The sequence below is a fragment of the Nyctereutes procyonoides genome, unplaced genomic scaffold (genome assembly GCF_905146905.1).
Source record: "Nyctereutes procyonoides isolate TBG_1078 unplaced genomic scaffold, NYPRO_anot_genome, whole genome shotgun sequence".
NCBI lineage: Eukaryota > Metazoa > Chordata > Mammalia > Carnivora > Canidae > Nyctereutes > Nyctereutes procyonoides.
Window position 1 is genome coordinate 1,194,942 of NW_026575049.1, and position 21,323 is coordinate 1,216,264.

The 21,323-nt window shown below is 54.2% G+C and overlaps 2 protein-coding genes across 3 annotated transcripts; both read right to left on the bottom strand.

The window, feature by feature from the left end:
- Positions 1 to 1,707: 1,707 nt before the first annotated feature.
- ZBTB39 (zinc finger and BTB domain containing 39) lies at positions 1,708 to 9,232 on the bottom strand. Of its 2 annotated transcripts, none has more exons than XM_055329344.1 (2): positions 9,135 to 9,232; positions 1,708 to 7,789 (listed from the first exon to the last, which is right to left on the bottom strand). In XM_055329344.1, exon 2 carries the CDS (start codon positions 7,743 to 7,745, stop codon positions 5,607 to 5,609), a length of 2,139 nt encoding a protein of 712 aa, XP_055185319.1. In that variant the 5' UTR covers positions 7,746 to 7,789; positions 9,135 to 9,232; the 3' UTR covers positions 1,708 to 5,606. The 2 variants fall into 2 exon arrangements, with proteins under 2 accessions (XP_055185319.1, XP_055185320.1); XM_055329345.1 differs by lacking the exon at positions 9,135 to 9,232 and adding an exon at positions 8,725 to 8,945.
- Positions 9,233 to 14,265: 5,033 nt separating this feature from the next.
- Positions 14,266 to 20,988, bottom strand: TAC3 (tachykinin precursor 3). The gene is made up of 8 exons (XM_055329342.1): positions 20,889 to 20,988; positions 20,193 to 20,311; positions 18,206 to 18,247; positions 17,845 to 17,950; positions 17,623 to 17,652; positions 17,110 to 17,163; positions 16,640 to 16,714; positions 14,266 to 14,527 (listed from the first exon to the last, which is right to left on the bottom strand). The coding sequence occupies exons 2-7, from the start codon at positions 20,304 to 20,306 to the stop codon at positions 16,641 to 16,643; spliced, it is 420 nt and encodes a 139-aa protein (XP_055185317.1). The 5' UTR covers positions 20,307 to 20,311; positions 20,889 to 20,988; the 3' UTR covers positions 14,266 to 14,527; position 16,640.
- Positions 20,989 to 21,323: the final 335 nt, after the last annotated feature.

Below are 21,323 nucleotides of genomic sequence, written 5' to 3' on the forward strand. Positions count from 1 at the left end.
CGTGGGCAAACATCAAGGGACATCCATCTGAGAGCAGACCTTGGGACGGCCAGCAGCAGGCCCTGACACATGCTCTGTCCCTCAGCCCTTGTCCCTGCACGGGATGGGGAGGTAGAAATTTCTGAGCCAGTCACAGGGCAGAGCTCCGGTATTCCAAGTCATTCCTGACCCTTCAACTTCATCCTCCCTGGCCAGGGTCTTTCCATTAATTTTCCCATCCAGCCACTTACTTCTAGTCATACTTGTCCTATAGATAAGAAAAGAAGTCTTCAGGTTAATGAGTAGGTCTTCTGGAAAATACTCATTTATCAGTTTGGGAACCTAAGAGCATGTCCAGGAAGGAAAAACCTATGAACAGGCCCCAGCCCACTAGTTCCAAGTCCTTGGCCTCCTAATCCCACCTGTGGAGAATGAAGGGTTTGTGAATGTAAGCACTGGGAACCTCTGTCCTGATATTTCTGGACGCGGTATTTCTGGAATGTTTCACTGGGAGTAACCACTCACTGATCTGGGGCGCCGTCCCCTCTGTTCTTAGAAATCTGAAACCGTATTCATCAGATGCATTAAACATGTGCTCCGATAGCGCATGTGCCCGTTTGTCAGGAGCACAGGGGGAGAGGCCCCGACAATCTTGCTCACTGGACCCCAATCTGAAAGGGTCTCAAGCGATACACAGCTGCTCTGTGGCACAGAGCCGAAGGCTTTTTCAACCAGGACAGTCCGGGGTGTGACTTGGGGTTGCGGTAAGGGCTTAACCCAGCAACACAGAAGATGCACTACAGACATTCCTCCTTTGTGCTCATATAAAAACCAAGCCATAATCGAATGTCCTTACCACTCCCTCCATTGACTTTAGGCTCCAGAAGTTTCCTAAAGGGAATCCAGTGTCACACGTGTCACATCCAGGTTGCCTCAGAGGCCAGCCCCCCAGGGGCTCACTCTTCTGATTTCTCTGGCAGTGGGTTACAACCCTAGGCCGCATGAATGCCTCCTTAGGGCCTTGGGAGGACAGAGGCCCAGCTCTGCTGACTACAGCAAGGCTGCTCCTCCACTCAGCGCTCACCGAGCACTGACAGACACCAGCCTGGCCAGGGGCTGAGAGCACATGGCCCACGTCACACCCCAACTTCTGAGGTCTACCTCCTTCTCTGCGGAGTTACATTTGTTGTCAACCTCGTGGTGCTGGCAGGACCATCTGAGGCCGGACCTCGAGTCCACCTAGATAGGAGCAGAGTCCACTACTCTCTGGGCCAACCCAAGATCCCCTCGGGGTGGCTTCCCCTGGAAAGGGTGGGTTATTGACTTGATTTGCCACTAAAAACAGGTCAACAGGTTAAACCTGGGGAATTCCAGCTACAGGAAAGGAAACTGTGCTACCTGAAAGAATCTTGGCATCGGGGACGCCTGGTGGCTCAGTCGGTTAAGCGGTTGCCTTTGGCTCAGGTCATGATCCCAGGATCCTGGGATCAAGCCCTGAGTCTGGATCCCTGTTCAGCAAGGAGTCTGCTTCTCCCTCTCCCTCTGTCCTTCCTCTCCACTCGTGCTTGCTCTCTCTCAAATAAATAAAAATCCTTAAAAAAGAAAAGAAAAGAAAAGAAAAAGAATCCTGGCACCTGCTGAGCAGAATGCTGCTACTACCAGGTGTTGGGCCCCGACCTTCTGAACTCAAGGGATAGCATAACCCCAGTCATAGGAAAAGAATTCCCGTTTCAAATTTCCTTTTTTTATTCTAAATAAAAACCACACTTTGTGCCAAACAATGGAATATAAAAGAATCAGATGTACAACGATTTTAGACATCTACTATTTGGGAAGAGAAGTTTACAAAATATACAAAACTTTACAGCAATAGATAGTAAACACTTAAATATTAGGAGGTCAGTACTTATTAATTTAATGGAAGGAAGTTAGACGTCAACAACTCTTGGTTTTATAAGAGACTTTCGCTAGTGGAGGTGGGAAGGGGGGTGGACTGGACAGGCGCAGGGTGTTAAAGAAACATCGAAATCAAAACAGTTTCATTTTCATTCTGATGTTAAGTTTTATGAAGAGTGATCACCAACGGTGTGCGTGCCCTGCACGTCCCGGCTCTCCGTGCGGGGCTGAGGCAAAAGGACACGTGGGGGCCTCCAGATGGCACAGACTTCTCTGCACAGCCCACTCCCACGCCAACAAAATCAGTGTCCACCTAGAAAAGGATTTCAACTCACTTCCAACGTTGAGTAGTCTCAGGGATAGGGCACGGCAAGAGGCCAGAAAACGAAGAAGATTCATCAGTAGCAAAACCTGACTGGGGAGAAGGTAGTTAAGCCCAGAGGTCTGTCCTGGAGACAAAGGGGTGCTGATGGGGCAGAAGGGAAGAAGGTCCAAAAGAACTTTTACCCATTTCCTGGTTCTTAAGGGTCACCGGGGCCCAACCCGCACCTCCTCTCTCTCCACCTGGCTGTGAACTATAGAGACCCCCTCGGTCTTAAAACATAGAACCAAATACTAAAATACAGCAGAGCTTCCCGGGGGGCACGGTGGCATCAGCGAGCCACCAAGGGGTCACAGGAGAAGCGGGAGACGGGTCCCCTCCCGTGGCCACAGGCAGCCTCTGCTGTTGATCCAATTGCGCCACATGAGTATCACCTTCTGCCCTTAAGAAACGGGTTGGGAATAGCCTCGTGCTTGCTTTAATGCTCTACAGTCGCCACCTTGAAATTCTTCATTTTTCAACAGAGGGCTCTGCAAATTATGTAGCTGGTCCTGAGTGCAGAACAGGAAAGAGGAAACAGGGAGAAGACGAGACATTCAGGGGGTGGACAGAACCTCAGAACGACACAGCAGGCTGCTAAACCGGGCTCCCGAGGCACAGGGGGCCCCACAACAGGGGGTTGACAAAAATGTTAAAAACCCAAGATATAACGAACACCTTCGACCAGGTATCCCCAGAGTGCCCTTTGCCACAATACCGAGTTTCAAGTAAAACAGTTGACAAAAGGGTGAGCTGGAGGCAGAGGCAGCAAACATGGACCCCAAGCAGAGGGAGGGGTCGGGGGCGAACAGGGGGACAAGCAGAGGAACGGGGTTCGGTCAATGAGCCTGATGAGCTACTGACCTGCTACATGTCTGATTGCAACCAGCCAGGCCACCCTGATCAACCAACCACGTGGCCTCAGGAGGCTCAGGGGGTGCAGTTTTTTTGTTTGTTTGTTTAGTGTTTCAGGGGCAAAGGTTCAAGGATTTGCTTTTTTGGTTTACTGGCAAAAAGGGAAAACTTCACAGTTTCGGATTAAGTACACAGACTACCCAGCATCCACGATGCCTCCTGCTAAGGAAAAGGGTTTCTCTGGCATGCGGACGCACTCGCAGCCACCTGGCTGGGTTCCAGTAAGTACCGCCTCTCTCCAACCTGACCACTGAAAAATTGGTCCTCATCGACGGTCTGGGAAGAATCACTTAGACTCGAGAAGCTTAGCAGATACTGGACTGTGGTCCCTTGCACGTTCTCCTTCTTAAATTCCCAACGGTCAGTGTGGGCAAGAAAGGGAGAAGCCCGTCAGGAATGAAAGGGCTCAGCACTGCTTTCCTGCCAAGAATAGGGTGTAGATGGCGAAAGGTGGCCACTCGTACAAATCCCTTTGTGTACCAGTCACCAGAGAGCCACGCACCCCAGATGGGAGGCTTCCCGACTTAGGGCCAGGAGGAAGGCAGCCAGTCCGACCGGGACGGAGCTCTGGCTTGCCTGTGTATCTCAACAGAGCTTCCCAAGTTTAGGAAGGATGAGGCAAATGTGCAAAAAAGGTCCTTCGGTTAACTTGTTCCCCTCAACCCAAACCCCAATCTACTCCATCGCAGGGAGGAAGGGCCTAGGAAGTCAATCGGCCCCAAGGGTCTAGGACTCACAGCCATTACCTACGGGCTTCGTTGGGCTTATTCTTCAAGAGACTATCTGGAGAGAAAGTAGAGGATTTGCTTATTTAAAGGCATGACACCGCCCCCCCCCCCCCAGTTCTAGCCCCCATCTCCCAAATCTCTGGCCAGGACTGTCCCCAGGAATATGGCTACTTGCTGGGGACAAACTCCTTTTCCTGAAGTCACTTATCTGAAAGAGATGCTGGGTAACATGTATATAAAAGCAAAAATAAATAAATATCAATGTCCAAAAAGGCTTTGTGAGTTAATTAAAACCACTTGCTTGTGAAACAGCCCAGGGTGCTGCTGAGTCCCACCAGGGGCAGTGTCAGGGCCTAGGCCAGGGACTCAGAGCTCCCTGGGGCAGCGTGAGGTAGAATGAGTTACTGAGGTGCTACCTTGTGAATATGCGAGATCCGAGGGCCTCTCCCTCAGGCTTTCTTGGGGCGGGAATGGAGCTCACCAGCCCCAAGGACTGGGCCCACTCCACCCTAGCCACCTCGGGTGGACCCGAACCAGCTGCCATCCTGTGGCGCCCCCTGGTGGCGATGCAATGACAGATCAGGATAAATTCCAGCAGGTCAAAGGTGAGCTGCCAAAGCTGCGGCCAGTTAGCACAACGTAAACAGGTTACCCTGGGACAGATGGAACCGGAACGCACATCCCGCTACACACCGCCAGTTACTCAGGTCCCTCCCACCCCGAAGGCCTCACAGTCCATCACTCCTCCACCTCACGGGGCTTCTCGTCTACACCACAGGTCAAACACACTTCTAGGTGGGAGACTGGATGTCGGTTAAGGCAAGGCTGCTGCTGTGGAGAGACATCCCCTCCTCTCCACCAGGAAACTCAAGGTCGACGGAGGTAGCCAGATGGCAGATGACGTATCAAAGGGGCTCCCTGTCCTCTCGGCCACACAGGGAAGGCTTGACAGCCTGGGCTATAGCTCCATAAAATCAAATTTCTTTGGAATTGAGGAGAAAAGAGACACCTCCCTTCCTGTCCCAGCAGGCTGCCACTTCTGGCGGCGCCACAGGACACCTCTTCTGACTGGCAAGGATTCATCCTGAAGCTTTCTGACCTAAACAGAAAGCTCTGTCCCCAGTTTGGATCTAGCTGCCAAAAGATTTTAGCATCCCGTCAGCAGATGGGAGCAGGCACCTCCGGCCCACCCACCCTTCCCCTGCTGAGGGCGAGGCCTAAACCTGGAGGCAAGCTGCCCTGCTGACGAGTCTCTTCTCAACGACCACATTCCCAAAATCTCTCATAGCTGGGGGTCCCAGTTGGAAATCTGGCGAGAATACCCACAGTGAAAACCTCTCTCCACCTTCCTCTATTCAGTGAGGCTGTTGGTTGGATTCTTAGCAGCATAAAACCTATCAGTAAACTAAAACTTGAGAGGCTCGGAGAGGGGATCCAGTTGACACCAACTGCCTGACCAGATCCCAAAACCATCCTCCAAAGAATAAAAAACACGGCCCTTCGTGGGCAAGAACAGATAAGGAGGTAAACATGATAGGGCCGTTGCTTCTCAAAAAACAGTAACAGCTCGTGTGCTCTTTCTTCTTTTTTCTTCTTTCAACACAAGACAGAACAGAACTCCTAGCAAGGCAAAATCGAAACTTCAGCTGGAGGGGGACCAACATCCATTAGAAAACCTACGTCCTGGCTGCCGCCTGGGAGCTCCCCCCAGCCCTGCTGGGACCCAGTCAGCTGTCCGGGTTCTTTTCCGCCTCTTTGGAATGGATAATGTACATGAAGGTCTGCTCGATGGTGAAGTCGGGCGGGAGACTGCCCTTGTGCACGCCCACATGCTTGCTCATGAGGTTCAGGGTGGAGCTGTAGTGGCCGCAGACAGTGCAGCGGTACATGAGGGCCCCCGAGTGTGTCTTCAGGTGGCACTTGATGGTCGAGCGGCCTCGGAAGAACTTGTGGCACACCTTACACTGGTACGGCTTCTCGCCCGTGTGGATCCGCCGGTGGTAGTTGAACTCGCTTGTGTGGGCAAACCTTTTGCCACAGACCTTGCAGCTATACTTGCTGTTCCCAGGCTGGCCCTGCAGAGCCAGCTCCTCACTCAGGAACTCCTCTGCTGGCAGCTTCCGCTTCTGGAGAGCTGGGTGCTGTAGCCCCAAACCGGGCCGCGCGTCAAGGCCACTGTTGCATTTGTGCTGGCTGAGATGGTAGCGATAGGCGGCCTCCGACTTGAAGCTCTGGCTGCACAAGTGGCAGCGGAAGAGGGCGTCTTCGAGGCTTTGGTGCACGGCCATGTGCTTCTCTAGGAGATGCCAGTCCACAAAGCTGTTTGCACACACAGAGCAGGAGAAGACTGAGATGCCCAGATGGGACAGCGTGTGCCACATGAGGCTGCAGAGGTTGAGGTGTCGCTGGTCGCAGACGCTGCAGGCCTGGCCCTTCAGGTTCAGATGGTCAAGGACGTGCCCCCGCACCACGTGGAAATCTTTGGCCAGCGCCTTCCCACAAGCAGCACATTTCAACTCTGCCGAGGCCGCCCCCGAAAACAAACCCAGCTTCCCAGACAGGGGATCGTTGGGGTGGACGATGATGTTGTTCTCAAATATCCCATCCCGTCGGTGGAGGGTCAGCTGCCACTGGGTAAAGAACTTAGTTTCACACATGTCGCAGGAGAAGAGGAAAATGCCAATATGGGACAGAACATGGGTCACCCGGGAGTTCCGGTCCTGGAAGTGGGTCTCGCAGACCTTGCAGTTGCCGGTCAGCAGGTCCACGTGGTCCCGAGCATGCTGTCGGATCAGCTGAATGTTGGGCTCTAGAACTTTCTTGCACACCTGGCAGGGCATGGCCTTATTCTCTCGGTTGTCATTCTCTCCAAAAGTCAGCTCATCCTCACTGTCGTCACTCAACTCAATCACCTCCTCGGCTGTGCCTATCTCCTCAGTGGGGTCTTCAAACTGCAAGTCATCATCCCCCAGGTCGTCCAGCTGGAGCTCATCCATCTGCCCAAAGCTGGGGTCTTTGGAGTGGTCACTATTGCTCAGACAGGAGTTGGTCCCGGTGGTAATGTCGATCGCGTTGTCCGGGGTGAAGAAACTGCTTTTACTGAAGTCTCCGTTGCTCTGAACTTTGTATGGCTGGCAGGAGCTCGTGCTGGTTTGGATGCTCATGTTGACAGTGCCCAGGACCGGCTGTGTAGTCACCACACCAGGAGCGGGGATGAAGGGGGCAGGCGCGTCGTGCTCTTCCGTCTTTGGCGGCAGTGGCTGCTGTGGCAGAGGCAGGCTCTGGTTAATGTCACCGGTGACATTTCTCTCTTCCTCTTTACAGCTTCCCCCACCATCACTGGGCAACACATAGTTCCTATCAGGCCCAAAGTGCTCCCCCGCACCCCGGAGGTCTCCGAGGGGATAGGCGGGTTCTGCTGAGCTACAGCTCTGGGTACCGGGGTGGCTCTCACAGGTGCCGCTCAGGGGCTTGGCCACGGCAGTGCTCTCCAAGTCAGGAAAGGTGGAGTGACAGGCCCGGAGCAGGTCCTCCATACCCAGGCGCTCGGCGACCTCGTAGATGACCCCAACGTTGATCAGGTCTGTGAAGAGCTCTGACGTGTAGACGAAGCTCAGGATCTTCTCAAAGTTGGCGGGCGTGATGAAGTCTACCACATAGGTCCTGGCAGCATCGAGCCCCGTATTGAGGAAGAGGTTCTGGAAGTAGCCGGCCGCACAGGCCAGCACGGCTTTGTGTGCCGGGAAGGAGCGGCTCCCCACCACAATGGTGACATCGCACATGGTCTCGGAGAGCCGACACTTGTTGAGTTCCTTCAGCAGGTTGTTGGGGTGGTTGGTGCTTTGCAGTTTGATCCGCATGCCCATCTTAGCAGCTCCGATGAAGTTGCCTCTGTATCAGCACGGTTCATCTGCGGACAGTAAAAGGAAGAGATGGATGGCCAAACACATCCCTGCAAGTGAGGAGCTCGGCGGAAGAAAATACCGCCGGGTCGGAGGGTCTCCAAGCCCCGGGTGGGGGTAGGAGTGAACAGGCTCGGGGTTTGGGGCTTGGGGTTCGGGGCATGGCTGAGCCGCTCAGTATGCACAGCAACCCCTCTCCCCGCATACTCCCCAGGGCAGAGCTGTTACATCGAGATCCCAAAGTACTAAAACAAATCGGACAGCGTCGTTGTCTTTAAGAGTCGGGAAGAGAGGTGGTGGGCCTGGGGGGACAGAAGCTAGAGCCCCGGACCCTGGACCCGGGCCACAGGCAACTGCCCAGACACAATCTTTCACTTCATTACCCGGCAGGGGGCTCGAATTAATGTCCTAACTTCTTCCCGGGTGTGAGCCCTCCTATCTCACTGGGCACATTCACTTCTCTTTCGATGCCAAATGCCATACAGGTACTCGAACACGATTATTAAAGCTCCAGTAGCTGCTGAGGGCAAGATAAGGTCGCTTTCAGTCTTTCCGTTTCTTATGATGCTCTGTCCTTGCGGTCCCTAAGTCAACCTCTCCCTAACCTAAGCTACCTGCCTGTTTCTTGTCCTACCATAACCCAGTGCCCTGCGGATACTGCCGTGACCGCCTCCCGACGCTGTGGATGAAGCCAAAGTACCCGGGGCCCAAAGCAAGCTGCATTCACCACTGATGGACTCTGGTTTCTTCCTGCCCACCCTTTTTGGGATCTACGCGTATGTGGACCAGAACTGGAGACTTACTAGATGCCCTAGGAAGGGCATCTAATCCTACAGGCAAGACTCCTAAGGACCTGCGGGGTCCCACTGCCCCCCTTGGAGTCCCGCCTGCGGACGGGCTCGTCCCGCAGCCTCGCCGCTCGCCCGCGCGCACAGCCCCGCACCTCACCACCCTCTACTAACTCCCAACTTTTTCTGGGGTCCAGGAAGCTTCTGCGCATTGCTGGGGTGGCGGCCAAGCAGCTCCCCGACCCCCAGGCCGCATCAGGCGGGGGCCCCGGGAAGCGGGGGGGACTTCCGAGCGGGCCCCCCAGCAGCCCGCGGTGCCGCAGGCTCCCCCCGGGGGCTCGAACCCAGGAAGGCCGCTGGGTCGGGCTGGGGCTCCATCGAGGGCCACGGAGCACCTCGGTGCGGCCGCACACGGCGGGGCCCCGGGCGCCCCCGGAGCCAGGGGATGCGCGGCGGGGCCGGCGGGGGGGGACGGCCTGGGGCGCGCAGGGGGAGCGCAGCGGCGGGGAGCAAGGCCGGGCCGGGCGGCGTCGGCGGGGGCAGCCCTCGGCCCGGCCGCGCTTACCGGCTCCGCGGGGCCCGAGCACCATCGCCGCCGCCGCCGCACACAAAGGCCCCGGCCCGCCGTGCCCGGCCCGACGAGGAGGCGGCGCCGCCGGCCGCGGCCAGACTCTCCATCCGCCGCGCCGCTCGCCGCGCCGGCCCGGGCCGCCCCCGCCGCCCGGCCCGCAGCGCCCCCCGCCGTCCCGGAGGAGGCAGCGCCCCCCGCCGCTCGGCCGCAGCGCCCCCCGCCGCCCGGGAGGAGGCAGCGCCCCCCCACGGCGGGGCCGGGAGCCCAGGGGGCGGCGCCGCGGCCCCACACTCCGCCGCCCCCAGCTGCGCGGCCCGGCCCCGGCGCGCCCCGGGACCCCCGCCCGGCCCCGCCTCCCCCCCACCCCCCGCGCGCCCCGGGACCCCCGCCCGGCCCCGCCTCCCCCCCACCCCCCGCGCACCCGGAGACCCCGGCCCGGCCCCGCCTCCCCCCCCAACCCCCGCGCACCCGGAGACCCCGGCCCGGCCCCGCCTCCCCCCCCAACCCCCGCGCACCCGGAGACCCCGGCCCGGCCCCGCCTCCCCCCCACCCCCCGCGCACCCGGAGACCCCGGCCCGGCCCCGCCTCCCCCCCCACCCCCCGCGCACCCGGGGACCCTGGCCGGGCCCCGCCTCCCATCCCGCACCCGGGGACCCCGGCCCCGCCCCTCCCCCCTGCCCCCCACCCCCTCCCCCCTCCCCCCTCCCCGGCCCCGGCCCGGCCTCGCCACCGCGCGAGCAGCTGCGCGGACCTACCTTCCCACCCGTCGCGCTCTGATCTACCAGGCGCCGGCCCTTCCCTCCTGACCCCGGGCCCTGGAGGAGTGAGCAGCACTATCCCGACTCTAAACTCTCATCCTCTACCCTGTCCTACGTCTCATAGTACCAGAGGCTTCTCAGAACGTCCACTATTGTAGTTTTTTGGGGAAAAAAGATTATTTGATTAATTCGTGAGCGCACTGGGCTGAGAGCGTCCTGGAGACTGGGCTCCGTGGTTCTGGTCCTACTCGTCGAGGTGCGCACCACAGCTTCCTGGGCCGTGACAGGTGCTTCGGAAAGTGAATGAACAGGTCCTTGAGGCCTGGGCCCCTGGTTCACCCCCTCCTGAAAATTTCTGACGCCCCTCCTCCCACCTAGCTGGCCAAGGAAGGAGTACGCGGGGTCCCACTGCACCTCGAGAGCCCAGCCCTGTTTCCTGAAGCCTGTCCTCCCTAAGGGGAACAGCATTTGTCACCCCAAATATGCCTCTTTGGCATAAGGACTATTTTAGGCTGCTTATTTTTAAGAACCAGCAGACACAGGAGAAGCTCTGAAATCAGAATAAAAATTACATTTATGAGGGAAACCTCCATTTGTAAGGGTGTCTCTCTGCCCCTGAAGAGAAGGACCACTAGATCTCTAGAAACTCTCCTCGTTGGAGAAGGAGAACTTCAATCTGCATAACCACCCATCCCCTTATTCGCTGTGCTTGGCCTGAAAACCCACCTTCTCCGGCTCCCCAACCCCCAATATCTTCTTTTGTCTTTAACTGGATATGGTATTTAAGGTGGTGACTTAGGCCATTTTAGGGCGTTACGGAGTTTTCCTGAGCTTCTCCCATGTATATAGGAGGTATACTTGTCACTAAACTTCTGTTTTTCTCCTGGTAATCTGTCTTTTACTGCAGCATGTCTCAGCCAAGAACTTAGAAGGGTAGAGGAGGGTGGCCTGGATGGCTCGTTCAGAGAAGCGTCTGACTCTTTAGTTTCAGGTTCAGCCCTGGTCACCATCTCAGGGTCTTGGGATCCAGCCCCATGTAGGGCTCCACGCTCATCATCGGGGAGTTAGCTGAGACTCTCTCTCTCCCTCTCCCTCTGCTCCTCCCCCCACTCATGCTAGAGCATGCACACTCTCTCTTTCTCAAATAAATAAATCTTTAGGAACCCTGGGTGGCTCAGCGGTTTAGCGCCACCTTCCGGCCCAGGGCCTGATCCTGTAGACCCGGGATGGAGTCCTGCATCCGGTTCCCTGCTCCCTCTGCCTGTGTCTCTGCCTCTCTCTCTCTCTCCATGTCTCTCATGAATAAATAAATAAAATATTTTTTAAAAAGTTTATACTGTTTATACTTGCGATACTATGATTTATAATAAGAAATATATATATCTGATGTTTGTGCTCATTTCTGACAAAGAGCTCCTAAAACCATTGGAATTTCCTAAGTGATGAATCTCATAGAAGTGTCTTTTGTTATGTTGTTGGGTGGTTTGGGGCACCCAAGGATGGGGGCAGGAGGTTGAATCAATTGCTAATGGCCAATGATTTAATCAGTCATAACCATGTAATGAAGCCCCATAACAATCCAAAAGGATGGGGTTCAGAGAGTTTTCTGGGTTATGAACACATGCATGTTCAGGGAGGGGAGAGTGGTGCACTCAGAGAGAATGTGAAAGCCCCATGCCCCTTTTCCTGTGCCTTGCCCTATGCATCTCTTCCATCTCTCTCTTCTGGAGTTACATCCTTTTATAGTAAACTGGTGATTTAGTAGGTAAACATGGTTCCTGAGTCCTGTGAGCCACTCTAGCAAATTAATCAAGCCTATGGGGGTAGTTGTGGGAACCTCCAGTCTGTAGCCGGTAGATCAGAAGCATGGGTAATAGCCCAGACATGAGATGGCGTCTGGAGTGTGAGGGGTGGTCTCAGAGGACTGAGCCTTTAACCTGTGGAGTCTGATAAAATCTCCAGGTAGATGGTGTCAAGGCATTGCTTGGCGTGGCGAAACCATCCCTCCACGTACATTGGAATTAGTCCAGAACCTTTAAGACCGAAGTCTTTTGAAGGTAAATCACCAAACAGGGCTCCAGGATGGCTCAGTCATCAGACTTTGACTCAGGTCGTGGTCTCAGAGTCCTGGGATCAAGGCCCTGCCTTCGCATCCTGCTCCTCACCCAGCTCCATGGGAAGTCAGCTTGTCCCTCTCCCTCTCCCTATGCTCCCCTCCTGCTAGTGTGCACTGTCTCTCCTCTCTCACAAATAAAAAAATAAAATATTTAAAAATAAATAAATAGGGCAGCCCTGGTGGGACAGTGGTTTAGCGCCGCCTGCAGCCCTGGGTGTGATCCTGGGGACCCGGGATCGATTCCCGCATCAGGCTTCCTGCATGGAGTCTACTTCTCTCTCTGTCTCTCTCTCTCTCTCTCTCTCTCTCTCTCTCTCCGAATAAATAAATAAATAAATCTTTAAAAATATATATTTAAAAAATACTAAAAAAATAAAATAAAATAAATAAATAAGGAGCACCTGGGTGGCTCAGGTCACGATCCCCAAGTCCCCAGATCAAGCCCCACGGTGGGCTCCCTGTTCATCGAGGAGCCTGCTTCTTCCTCTCCTCCTGTCCCTCCCCCCACCCACCCTCATGCATGCGTGAGCTCGCTCTCTCTCTCACCCTGGCTCTCTCTCTCTCAACTAAATCAATAAAATCTTAAAAAAATAAAATAAAATAAGTAAAGTCAATCACCATGCAATCCCAGTAACGCACACACACAAAGCTAAGTGGAGAAGGGCCAGAAATTCAGTCAAGGTCTTTTGGGTCAGGTCTCCTTAGGTACAACCTCTTAACAACAGGAAGAGAGCCAGGATTTCTTCACACATTCTCCAAGTACAAAAACAAACAAACAAACAAACAAAAAAAAAAACAAAACAGGAATCTGGCTTAAAATTTGGCTTCATTTTGCCTGGAATCCCCAGGATTGCAATTTTTGTCAGTCCCACCAGAGAGCAACCTTTCTGCATTTATGCTCCTACTTGGCAAAGCACTTGAGTCCTCTCAGCACACATGCTCATCTCCTGAGTCTGAGCTGTACCAACTCTTGAAGCTTTCATGACCCAAATAAATTCCCTAGAATCTGCAAAAGCTAAAACCTTGTAGATAGATACTTTTGAAAAGCCAGCATGATGATTCACTGAAGAAAGGCTTGAGGCTCCAACAAGAACATTCTTTGACCTCTAGCAATAAACCTGACCCAGGGGACACTGAGTTGGACTTTCTCTCCACCTCCCACCCCACTGTACTGCCATAGGTACAAAGTTGCCCCATTTAGGTCCTTGGAAGAGAGAACTTTCACTGGGATGAAGGACCTGTGGGAAGCGACCTTTGGCTCGGTGGTGCTGTCTCCTCACTGCCTTGGGCCAGTGCAGTGTTGACATTGTATCAGGCGGTTCGGGAGCATGGCCAGGCCCTGCACCAGGCTAAAATAAGGAGTCTGAGGATTTCCCAGGCTTTCCCTCCAGATACAGAACACCCCTTCGGATCCCTGGGCTGTGGTAGTTGGCACATGAGATACATAAAAGACACTCATACACCTCATCTCAGTGCCTTGCATATTCTGTGGACCTCTAGACCAGCGCTACGGGGGCTGGTATCGGTTGCATTGCAGAGGAGTCTGGAACAAATGTTTTCCCCTTCAAACAACTAAGATGGCCAGTTAACACTGAAGACAGCTGCTCCCTTCTTTCTCAGTCTCTGTAGTCACTTCCCCATCCATGCCCCATTCTGGCAAGACCAAGTGTTGTTTGTTCGTCCACAACCCCGCTATACCATAAACCATGTATGGGTCACCATCTGTTCCATGACCTGTTCCCGGACCCCTGCTTGACATTTGGAGACAGAGAAATGGTGCAATTCTATAGATTAATCCTCCTCTGTGGCTGGGTCCTTGCACAGCCTTGACCGCCTTGCACCACCCATGCCTTCACCCTTCTCTACATAGAGTCAGATTCAAGATTGCTGTCTCCTAGGCCCATCCTAGAAATACAGACAAGCCATTCGGAATATGTTTTTCCTTTATCCAAAGCTAATCTGTGAAAGTCTTTGAGTGCTAGACACCATCTTCCAAATTCACTGATTTATTTTTTAATTACTAAATAGGTCTTCTAATACTACCTGTATGAAGCACTGACTAAGGCACTGTTGGGGAAATCAGTACATGTACAAAATAAAGATGCTTCCATTTATATACGATACATGTAGGTGTGCACATTGTAAATGTGTATGTGTGTATGATGTAGCTGGAAGAGTCAAGAAAGAGAAAAACCCACCCACCGGCCAAACAATTGCATCACTCTAGGTCACATGTGAAAATCCTTTATTGTTGAGTAGAGAGAGACATCATATTTTTAACAAAGGACACTCCAGAAACCCGGGGAAATGTATAGTCAATGCCCACTGGGGCCGAGGATGCTCACTCTGCGGTTTCTACATCACAGCAGGATAGAGGGATGGAGAAGGCATCAAAGCACAGCCGTGTTACAAGAATGGGGGAAAGAAAGGGAAGGAGGAGCGTGTGCAGCTGGCAGTTGGGAGAGCATAACAGGTGTCTTCATGATGCAGCCCAGGGGTCCAGAAGTAGAGAGCTGAGGACCAAAAAAAATGAAATCACATGCTCTGTCTTGTAAAATTCCCACCGACCACCAGCTGGGGAAGTAGGGGTATGTGAGTGGCGGGGGAGATATGTAAAGGGAGGAAAAGAGAACAGAAGAGAACAGAAGTCTTAGCCCTCAGCTTTCCCTGTAGCCTTTGAACTAGAGGACTGAACCCTTCTAGCCACAGGAGCTTGCCCTTTCCCCGTTCTGTGTTTACCGTGCTACTTAGAAACACCCCTGTGCATGGTCTGTGGGTCCCTACACTAGGTTCTTATCATACTCGCATCCCCATGAGCCAGGCATACACACAGCCCTATCCAGTGTGCTCTGGTGCTAATGCTCCCCCCAGGCTCACCCATGGCCTCCTCTTTCCAGAAACCTCCCAGAGAAAGCACAGGCCCAGGGATCACCTCCTGTGTTAGCAGTTTCACATGAATGAAATAAGATGACACAATGATCTGTGTTGCTCCGTCTCATCTAATCTTAAATGCCAGGCCCCGGGGACTTGACGTGCTGTTCCTCCTGGCGCCTCGCGGGTTGAGAACGCTCCATCAGTGGTGAGATTATGCAGGCTGCGATTATGCCAGCGGCCCCTCTGAAAGAGCCTGGATTCACCAGCGAGCATTAAAAGAAGGTTTGTACAATGCACTTGTTTTCACCATTTGTATAAAATACTACGGCAAAATTGCACTGTAATTATCTTTATGGCCGATGCAGAGCGCCGGGGAGAGTGTGTCATCCAGATATAGCTGCCCGTGTAATTATCTGGCGGTCGCAGCACTGAAATAAGCATCTAATGAGAGCAAAATGATACGGTGAGTACCGTGTAATCAGCGAGTTACGGTTATTACGGCTGCGTGGCCCTCTCGCCCGACCGAGCGGGGCCAGACCGGGTCTCCGGGCCCAGGGGCCGTGCGCCCGCAGCCCGAGCTGCCTTCGAGAGCTCCTGCTCCTTGGGTCTCCCCTGAGACTGCAACATGCATGCCGGGGCCCAGGGGGCGGGGGAGCGGGAGTCTCCCCCTGGTCACCCAGCTCCCACTCCTGCGCTTTCTCCCCCCACACCTGCTCCTTCGGAGCTACTGCGAAGAAGCCATGGGCTGGGCTGCGAGGCCTGGGGGGAGCTGGGGCCGCGACAGCCCTTCCGTGCTGTGACTAGATGCTTCCCTGGAGACTCGCCGACCCGGGGACCAAGCGAGACATCCGTCAGCCCACTCGAGCCCAGGATCCAGACCAGACAGCTCCACGCAGACAGACCAGAGCCCGCCAGGGGCGACACTGGGGCTCCCCCGCCTCCGGAATGATCCCAATGCTGCCAACACACAGCGCCGTGCTCCGTGTGCCAGGCCCCCGTCCTGAATACTTTACCTACGCTCCGTCCTCAAAACCACAAGCCTGCAACCTAATATGACCCTCATTTCTCAGATGAGGAACCTGTGGCACAGGAGGGTTATGTAACTTGGCCGAGGGGACACAGCCAGGGAGCTGCAGATCCCGGATTCAAACCCAGGCTATGCTCTAAGGCGTTAGGCTACGCGGAGGTACTGAGATATGGTTTCTGGTTACTCCCCATAAAATTTCAGAGTTCCTTGCATTTCTTCCTAAATCACCCTTGTGACGAATTACACACTAGACCCAGTCACCCGAGATTCTGAATGATCCGCACGGTTTCTGCCTACCTAGGAGGCCGAACACTCAACCCCTGTGAGTTGGATGTGGTGCCTGTTACAACCGGGTGCTGCTCCCTCCAGCTTGTACAAGACGATTCGAGAATGGAGCCCGAACAACTGGAGCTGACCATCCGAGAAGCCACAGGGTCAACCCCTCGCTCCCGTGGCCCACCACCCTTGCCTACTCGGGAGTCAGCCAGGGTCCGTGACTCAAGGGAAACAGGGGCGTGTGTGCGTGTATGTGAGTTCGCGTGTTCTTGCAGACAGGTACGCAGCTCTGGGGGCTGGCATGTTGGACCAACAGTGTGCTGGCCGCTGGCCATGTATTTTAGGGCAAATTTATGACTATAAATGCCTGTAGCATCAGACGAAATGTCTCTCCGGCTCCTCCCCCCTTACACACGCACAGTCCCCTCTCCTAACCAATAATCCTTACCTTATTCCGCACTGGGGGGATACTGGAGGGTGCCAAAGCTGGGGACCTTCTCTTGATTTACATCAACAGGAGTGTCTGAGGTAAAATAAACAGTGTAGTTAGGAGGGGTTTTTCTGAATGTGACCTTCACCCTGACCCAATATCAAAGGGCTAGCCATGAAGGGCAGCATCGGGAGACAGAGTTGGAAAGCAGAGGCATGCTGTGTTTGGGAGATGGGGGCAAGAACAGCCCCCCCCCCCCAACTCCTTCCCAGCTGCAGCAGGACTATCTTATGAAGGTCTCCCCGTTGTGTTCCCAGGGACATCTGGACTGTGGCTCCAACCTGATTGGGTAGAAAGGCCGAGGAGCCCTCACTATAGCTAAGAAAAGTCCTGTCTTTCCCTCTGGTGACAAGCATGAGGCACTTGACTTCTGCCAAATCTTTGCTAGTACCCTAAACCCCTCCCACTGTGCCCCCACATGCTCCTACCTGGCTGGATGTTCCTCTTGCCCATAAGTCCCACGAAGAAGTCATGCATGTCACCTGTAGAAGAAGGGCCAACATTGCCAACAGTGATAATGGGGGTAGGGGAGTGTCAAGACTTCCAAGATTGGGTTTCTTGGGTCTTTATCATGCCACAACTGGACTTCCCAGTCAGCAGGCTATTAGCCACCCTCTCTGCCCACCTCACCCTCTCCACAGTGCAAGAATTCTCTGCCCCACCCCAGGTGTCTGGCTTAGAGTCTTCACAGCCACCAAGAGGTTCTCTTGCTTCTCAAAGACCAGCTGATGGAGAAAGAGTCCACCCCGCTCATCACACCTGTTTCCTCCTGGTACCCAGTGGAGCCTATGAGCCCATGCCCTGGTGCCCATGAGCCGTTGCAGCTGGCATATTGTTTGTGCCAGCTGAGACGGGGCCAGCCAGAATGGCCACTGGGCCCCATGCCCATGGAGCTCTAGTAAACGGTCAGCAGAGACAGGGAGGGAGAAGAGGCTACTAACGTTTCTGGGGAAGTGGCGATTCCTTAGGATCTGTGAAAGCAAGAAGAGTGTGTCATTGGGGAATGGAACCTGGAAAGGAGTGGTCAGAGGGTGTTCAGAGCACAACCCCCAATTATTCACCAAGCCATCGCCCGTCTCCATCCCACCTGAAGGCTCTTCTCAAGCCTATTTAATCATCAGAATCCTGCCCCCCACCCCCTTCTCCCCAGGGCTGCTTCCTACCCACGCTAGCCTTGCTCAGCATTTTGAGCAATCCTTCCAGAGAGACTGAGCCACTGTCATAGAGCTTCCGGAGCAATGACGGGGGCAACTGGTAGAGGTCCGAGTCCTTTTAAGGGACAGAAACAAAGAGGGCTGAGGCAGGAGGCTCACACCTGATCCATTCACCCCTCCCCACAAACCATGGCCTCTTCTTGAGCCCATCACAATTGAACCTGACATCCTGTATCTTTTGGGATTTCTTCTGGTTTACAATGGAAGAGAAGTGGGCTCTCAAAGTGTGGTCCGGGGACCATCAATAGCACCACTGCCATAGGCTTCTTAGAAATTCCTAATCTGCATCTCCATCCTACCTGAGACCTACCGAGAAGATCTGCATTTCAACCCGGCCCCTGCGGTTATTCGCCTGCACAGCAAGATTGGAGAAGTAGGGTTAGAAGGAGCACATAGAGCATCCCTGTAGGCACACCAACTGTCCCATTTGCCTAGGACTCAGAGCTTTCCTGGGATATGGGCTTTTCAGTACTTAAACGGGTGGTCCTGGGAAAATTGGGATGGTTGGTCATTCTATCTCCCAAGCTCAAAGGGGACTGCTCTCTCCCAACTGCTGCCACCTCCCAGTGAGAAGGGCCATTGGTTCTGCTCTCCTTGGCACATCAGGAGCCAGTTGCCCGGGGATATGGTTGCCCTGCTATGTGAGGGAGCCACAAAGTCCGCCACTTTCAAGAAAGGAAAGGACAAATAGATAAATTTATTTATTTATCTTCTCCCCCACAAATAAACCCCATTCTGGACCTGCTGCCAGGCAGGGGCTCTTCATTGTGTTAGTGATTTTTTTTTAGCAGTTTGGGCACTGCAGGATGGTTGGTGGGCACACACCCCACAGCCAGTTAACTGCAGCTGCAGAGAGACGATGCCAATGATCACGTTCGGAGATCCTCACCTTAGTCTCAGCAGTGCCTCCCTCTCCAGAGCCCAGCTGTCCTTGGGCTGCCGAGCACAGAGCACATCTACACAGGATGCACCCCTGCACACACCAACCCCGTCGCCCAGCTCACATACCTCCTACCCTTCTCCTCACCCCACTTCCCCCGTCCTCACACACCACTCGGGAGAAGGGGTAGGATGACAACTTCTCCCTTTCATTGACCAAGGAGGACCAGGTCTTGAAGTAAGCTTGTCTTAGAAAAATATATCCAGGGGTGCCCAGGTGGCTCAGCGGTTGAGCGTCTGCCTTTGGCTCAGGTCATGATCCTAGGTGGGGATTCCCACATCGGGCTCCTCCTCGCAGGAAGCCTGCCTCTCCCTCTGCCTGTGTCTCTGCCTCTCTCTCCGTGTTTCTCATAAATAAATAAATAAATAAATAAATAAATAAATAAATAAATAAATAAAATCTTTACAGAAAGAAAGAAAGAAAGAAAGAGAAAAAGAAAGAAAGAAAGAAAGAAAGAAAGAAAGAAAGAAAGAAAGAAAGAAAAATATATCCAGATATTCCGACTCTCTCCAGATGAAACTTTGGGCTCCAAACATAATGTCCAATGCATACTTGGCATTCCTTGTGTATTTTTTTTAAGATTTTATTTTTATTTTATTTTATTTTCTTTATTTACGATAGTCAGAGAGAGAGAGAGAGAGAGAGAGAAGCAGAGACACAGGCAGAGGGAGAAGCAGGCTCCACGCACTGGGAGCCCGATGTGGGACTTGATCCTGGGTCTCCAGGATCGCGCCCTGAGCCAAAGGCAGGCGCTAAACCGCTGCGCCACCCAGGGATCCCTAAGATTTTATTTTTAAGTAATCTCTACATCCAATGTAGGGCTGGAACTCAAGCCCGAGATCAAGAATCGCATGCTTTCCCGACTGAGCCAGCTGGGTGCCACTATTTTTTTGTATTTTTGAAGTGGTTCTAGTCTTTTGGATCTGGTGCAATAGCCAACACCTGTAAGTCTGCGTGCCTATCATGCCCTGGGATGCGTAGGGTTGAAGACTGACTCCTCTCTTTGCCCTGCATACGACTTCCTAGGCAGCCACTTTTCCCAAATTGTTCAAATATCCTGCCCACCTCCTGTAATGAGATGCTAAACTGATCCTAGCTGGAGCGGCAGTTGGACTTCACACACTGAATTTGTAATAAGTTCCACCTATAATCATCTTAAAAGCATGTGTACCAATCTAATTGCTGTCATTTCAAAATCTTAAAAAGGACAGAGGCTCTTAGAGACGTGCCTAGAGACACCCTCTGATGGATACATAACTCAGGTGGCCCCAAGCTGCCTCCCAGCCTCCCCTCAACAGCCACGGGCCAGGCAGAGTGCAGCTCTCTGCCAGGTGGGCACTGCAGAGGGGCGCCTTACCTTGCCGTGGCCCCCACCAGGCACCACTTGCTCCTGTGAGTCCTCACAGACAGCCCCAAAACTGGAAGCCAGGCTGATGGCCAGGATGGCTGCAAACAGCAGGGCACTCCTCATGGTGCCTAAGAGGGCAGAGGGTCAGGACAGGAACGAGGGGAGGAGGTTACAACACAGGTGCAAATGCAGGAGACAGTCGGCACCTGTCCCGAGCCTGCTTCCCCAGCGCCCTGTCTCTCCGGCCAAGCCCTGGTCTGGGGGAGCATCTCTGAGCAGGTGGGCCAGCCCTTGGGCTCAATTGCCCTGCTCCCCCATCACGCATCTCCCGATGCTGAGCACCTGGCAATGGGCAATGTGGCAATAGTGCCAGACTCTCGTCTCCAAGCAAGAGAGATTCGCAGGACACGCACGGTCTGGTCTGTCTTCTTAGTTAGCCTGAGGAGGGACTCGGGACTCTGCTTTCCAGCACCAGGTAACCCAAGACTTAGGCAAAAGTTTCTAGGATGGGAGCAGTCTGAAGCCACAGGCTCCAGACAGTCCTGGTTCTCTGCCCCTGTGGGCGCTTTCTGCTCGTCCCAGGGCCCTGCTCCCGGATCAGAGGCCCCACCTCTGTTCCCTCGGGTCCTTTATCCTCTCCCAGCTCTGGCCTCTGGCCTCTGGCACCAGCCCCAGCCCATCCAACATTCTCCCACTCGTGCCTACCTGTGGAGCAGTTCTGAGCCGAGGGCAGCTGGTCTAACAGGATGGGGGGCCAGCCGGGAACACTGGTCACTGCCCACGCACAGCACACCGCCTGGGTGGAGAGAGCCCAAGTGGAGGGGATCTGAGGATGTGGCAGGAGCTCTCGGCTCCCAGATAAAGGCTCTGGGAGGGTCTGGGGGAGCCGGGGGAGGGGCTGTGAATCACCAATCCCAGGGTGGCTGGAGGGGAGGGAGGAGGCTGGTGGAGAAAAAGGAGGATATAGGCTGCAGACACACACACACACACACACACACACACACACACACACCACACCACACCACACCCCACACACCCTGCAGCGTGCTGGGGTTAGCCAGCAGCCCACTTTCCAACAGCCCCTGAGCTGGGCATACTAAGGAATGATATCGTCTATGCTTTGTACCAAAATTTCCACGC